This window comes from Monoraphidium neglectum, assembly GCF_000611645.1.
Source record: "Monoraphidium neglectum strain SAG 48.87 unplaced genomic scaffold scaffold01378, whole genome shotgun sequence".
NCBI classification, from domain to species: Eukaryota; Viridiplantae; Chlorophyta; class Chlorophyceae; order Sphaeropleales; family Selenastraceae; genus Monoraphidium; species Monoraphidium neglectum.
Genome location: NW_014012250.1, coordinates 1 through 4,757, shown reverse-complemented (window position 1 = coordinate 4,757; position 4,757 = coordinate 1). Strand labels below are relative to the sequence as shown.

General features: G+C 68.9%; 2 protein-coding genes across 2 annotated transcripts; both read left to right on the top strand.

Moving 5' to 3' along the window:
- Nucleotides 1-771: 771 nt before the first annotated feature.
- MNEG_7665 (hypothetical protein) lies at nt 772-2,145 on the top strand (the record flags this gene model as incomplete). The annotated part of the gene is made up of 1 exon (XM_014043861.1): nt 772-2,145. The coding sequence occupies one exon, from the start codon at nt 772-774 to the stop codon at nt 2,143-2,145; it is 1,374 nt and encodes a 457-aa protein (XP_013899315.1).
- A 417-nt stretch (nt 2,146-2,562) lies between these two features.
- Nucleotides 2,563-4,071, top strand: MNEG_7664 (Thylakoid lumenal protein; the record flags this gene model as incomplete). Its single annotated transcript, XM_014043860.1, has 5 exons — nt 2,563-2,776; nt 2,935-3,013; nt 3,320-3,368; nt 3,603-3,657; nt 3,875-4,071. 5 exons carry the CDS (start codon nt 2,563-2,565, stop codon nt 4,069-4,071), a joined length of 594 nt encoding a protein of 197 aa, XP_013899314.1.
- Nucleotides 4,072-4,757: the final 686 nt, after the last annotated feature.

Here is a 4,757-nt window from a genome sequence, read left to right as displayed (position 1 = left end):
AGCGATTTTTCGCAAGCTGCTGGCGCCAGCCGCGTGGGCCCCCCCCGTCGCGCAGGCCACCGCATTTACAACCGCCCACCAGCCCAGCGACAATAACGGATATGTTTTCCGCGGCCGCTGTGGCGTGCGTGCGCCCGCGCCACCGGCTCACAGGCGTGCGGACGGCTTGGGGTGTCCGTCCACTTCTTTGAGCTGGCAGAACCCTCTGGCGCCGGCGGTGCAGAGGCGCCCGGCGGGGCAGCGCACGTTGCACCGCCGCCGCCGCCGCAGCAGCAGCAGCAGCGGCAGCAGCATCAGGATGCGCGCGCGGCGACTGACCATGATGCGAACTCTGACTCAGCTGCCACGGGCGGCGCTGTGGCGGGCGGCGTGGGAGGCTTTGCGGAGGCCTTGGCCACCGTCCCTGGGGCCTCATACATGCGCCTGACGGCAGGTGGGGGGGGGGGAGGCTGAGGAGGTCGTACCCCCTTGTGCTGGCAACGGGCATCGGCAGCCACCTGTCAGCAAGCTATGGTGTTTGGCCGGAGCATCGGCGCATGACCCCCTCTCAAGCAATGTCCATGCACCCGCAAGCCAGATGGCAGGCGAAGCCCCAGCCACCCCACCGCCACGTCCAGCCGTGGGCGGTCACTGACCGGCAGCACCACCTCCTCACACGCAGACTGCGAAGAGGCCGACGCGCTGCTGAGCGGCACCTGGTTGCGCCACCTGCTGGCGCCGCCGCCGCTAGACCTCACCCTGAAGCTGCCGCAGCAGCTCTGCGGCTCCGACATGGCGTCCCTTCGCACTGTGCCGCGCCTGCTGCAGCTGCGCCCCCTGCTGCAGCCCGGAATGCTGTGCCCCTGCCACGGCCAGCCGCTGCGGCCGCCACCGCCGCCCGCGCCTGGCGGCTGGCTCGAGCTAGGGCGATGGCGATGCGCTGGCGGCGGCGGCGGCGCGCCGCTGGAGGAGGCCGCCGGCGCGTGCACGCCCGATGCGTCCCTGGTTCAGTTTGGCGCCCACACTTTGCTGCGAATGCCCGTGCCGGCGATGGCGGCGGCGGCGCGCGGCTTCTGTCGACCCCTTGGTCTTGGTGAGGCGGTCATTGTGGCGTCCGAGGCTGTCGTGCCGTCCGAGGCGCTGGACGCGCAGCTGCTCCTTGGACCTGCGCTGCTGGTTGTGCCGTCGGCCCCTCCTGCCCAGCTGGCAGGCAATGCGGCTGCAGAGGAGGACAGTGGCGGCGGCGACGGCGGCGACGGCGTGCGAGGGTCAGGGCAGGCCGCCGGCGCAGACGCCAACGCGCGGCGCGTGCGTGCCCTGTGTTCGTCCCTCCGCACGCGCGACGCGATGCTGCTGTGCAGCTGCGAGGCCGACCTGGACGCGCGCCGCTCACTGCCTGTGAAGCAGTGGTGCGCGCTGCAGGCCGGTGGCGAGGGCGCTGCGCTGCTGCTGTGGCGCCTGGCCAGCGCGGAGCAACTGCTGCCACCGAGCGACGACGACGCCTCTGCGGCGGGCGCAACCCCCAACCAATCAACGATGGTTGCAGCGCGAGCGGAAGACGAGGCAGAAGCCGAGGCCCACGCTGAGGCGGCGGCAGAGGCAGAGGCGGCAGCGGCGCTCTCTCTGTTGGATGCTGCCAGGGTAGGCGTCCCCGGCCTTACGAGAGCCGCCTCCGGCGCCGGGCTCATGCCGGCGCTGCCGTTGGGGATTGCGGCCTGGTCGCAGGCCATCCTCCAAGTGAGCACGGCCAGCTACACGCAGCAGCCGTCCGCGCCTGCGGCCCAGGCTGCGCCAGGCGCCGCCAACGGCGGCGGGCCCGCGGCCGAGGGCGGCGGCGGAGGCGGGGTCAGCGCCGGGGAGCAGGAGGAGGGGGGTGGCGGCAAGGGGCCCGACGCCGCGAGCGGTGCGCGGCCTGCAGGGGCGGGTGCACATGGGCTGCGGGCACAGGAGGAGGGTGCGGTCCGCGGCCGGGCAGGCCAGTGTGGAGACGCAGGCGGCGGCGGCGGAGACGGGGCTGGGCAGCAGCACACGCGGCACACAGAGGGCGCCGTGGGTGGGGGCCAGAGGCGGCTGCGGCTGGCGTCGTCCAGCGGGAGGGCAGGCAGTGGCAGCAAGGGCGGCAAGAGCGGCAAGGGCGGCCTGAGCCTCAGCCGTATTGGCGCATGATGCAACGAGTATGCCGCGTGTGTTGAGTGTGAGGTCCAATTCGCATGCGCTTTCCCTCCGTGGCCTTACATGGCCTTGAATGCAATGTGGTGCGCGTCGCGGCCCCTGCCCTGGCCCAGTCAGAACAAGTCAAATCATAAGGGGCGGTCCTTGAGAACAGATCCATTATGTGGTGCTGAGAGCGGCTAGGCACACCAGAAATCAAGTACTCCAAAGATTCTCAGGCTGTCTATGAATGCACAGACCTGCCCTTTCCATGCTCGTCAACTGGAGAAGTGTTTCGGCACCGGCGTCACCCATGCGCTTCTGGCTCGCAGTGCAGCGATCGGCAAGTCTGTTGTCAGCAAGGTGCGGTCACGTGACATGTTCACGCGCTCAAACCCTCAAGAAGCCTACTCTGCTAGCCACCAGATCAAAATGCAGACCGTAGCGCGTACCCAGCGGGCGTTCGGGGCCCCGAGCAGCCTGATCAAGCCCAAAATCAGCACAAGCGTGTCTCGTGCTGTTGTTGTGAAGGCAAAGCAGCAGCATGACGCCGCGCTGAGCAGTCGTCGGGAGATCCTGGCTGGCTCCACCTTGGCCGCAGTTATGCCGGCGTTCCTGGCGCAGTTGCCGGCTAAGGCTGACTCTGGTGGGCTTCCTGGCGCGAGCTGACCTGCAATGGCTGCCCGATACCCGGCCAAGACCTGTGCTCGCCGCCCACTGCCTGGGCGCCGCTGCAGCGTCAGCAGGGGCGGCCGCGCATCGGCAAAACCTTGTGTGCCCTTTGCGCCGCATTCTCATGCGCAGAGTACAAGACCTTCCTGGGCCTGGCCTCACCCCCTACCAGCTACGGCGGCTATGGCGGCAACGCCAACGAGGAGCCAAAGTGAGCGCTCCGGCGTGACTCGGCTTGGTGACACGACGGGGCAGCCGGGCTGTCAAGCCGCGCTGCCAGCTGGGAAGCCGAGCACATGTATCCTCAAGGCCGACGCCCGGGATACCGACGCCCTGCGCAGCACTTCGCGCAGCCGGGATGCCACACGCAGCGGTGATTTTCTACGCGCAGCAGGGCACTGTCGTGCGCGCTGCCTCCACCGTGCTGCTGGGTGGCCCACTGCCCAGCACAGCGCCACTCACATATCGCTCTGTGAGCTCAGGTTGGCACTCCGACCTCTCCGAACTTCAAAATTAGGTACTCTTTTGAATACCCTCCTGAGTGGAAGTCGGAGGTCCCCTCGAAGGTGCGCGCAGGCAGCATCGAGCCAGCCAGGGATGCGGCAGCGCCGAGACCCGTCTGGCGAAACGCGCGAGCGAGCCGCGGGTCTTGATTGGCGGGGGGCCCCAGCGACGGCGTAGCCAATTACAGCAGCAGGGCCTGCGGAGCGCCCAGGGCGAGGCCGGCAGCGGCATGGTGCTCGAAGGGGGCGGGCCGGTTGTGGGCTTGCGACGGCTCGCTCAATGCGCCCCCCTGACAGGTGGAGAAGGGCACCCAGGGCGTGGACGGCCGCGTCGTCAACCCCAAGGGCAAAGGTACGCAGACGCCGCCGCCCGCCTGCCCGCCCACTCTCGCGCCTGCGCTTCGCTGGTTCCCAGAACAAACGCCGCAGGGCCGCGGCTCCGGCTGCCGCAAACGCACAACTCGTGGGCGACCACAGCCGCCCGGCACCCTGCCGCCGCTCTCTCCTCCGCGGCTCCCTTGTCCCTGACGCCCCCCCCCCCCGGGCCAATCCCATCCGTTGGCCCCCAGACCAGCGTGCGTTTGTGATCACCCTGGGCCGCGCGGGCGAGGACAACAAGAGCTTCCGGCTGACTGACCTGGACTCCACCTTTGCTGGCTTCGCGGGGGCTGACTACTACCTGCAGGCGCGCACAGGGGCAGGGGTGGAGGGTGGAGGGATGGGAAGGGGCGGGCGCCGGGCTGCAGGGAAGGAGCCTCGCTTTTGATCTGGAGCAGGCGTCCGCACAGCGCAAAGCGCGACCCTGCCCTGCCCTTGCGGGTTGCGGCGCGGTTCTGGGCTTGGCAAGGAGGGCCTGCTTCCGGGGGCGTGCGGATTGCCGGGGGCCTTTGGCTCCCCGCGGCGCCGCGGCAGTGGCTTACCCCTCCTTTGAGCCGCGATCGGTGCTGATGCGGAACAGAAACCTTTCCTCACCAGTGGCAACAGCACCCAGCACCCGCAATATCGTGCAGCCCTTGTAGGGGCGGCCCTGTGTAAGTCCTCCCCGTTCCCGGTCTCCTCCCTTTTGAATCATGCAGGACGCCCTGTCGTCCGCCAGTGACATCACCCGCACCCAGCGCCAGGCCGACGGCATCACCTTTTACGAGTATGACATCGACTCGCCGGTGAGTCGCCGCGTGCATACATCACTCTCCTCTCCTCACCTCAATGCGATGCCACGTCGGGTAATCCTGCAGCGCCGCGGTAGGACCTTGCTTCCCTGGCTGAGCGGCACACATTGCACCACGCGTCGAGCGCCAGAACGCGTCCGGCACCCCCTCCTGCCTCTCCCCTCTACCGAGCTCACAACCCTCGTCCCTGACCTGCCATGTCCTAGGGTTTGGGGTTTGGTGGTGGTGGGGGACCCCCCGCCACCACCACCCTCGCAACCCCCTCAACCCCCTCCCTATGTAC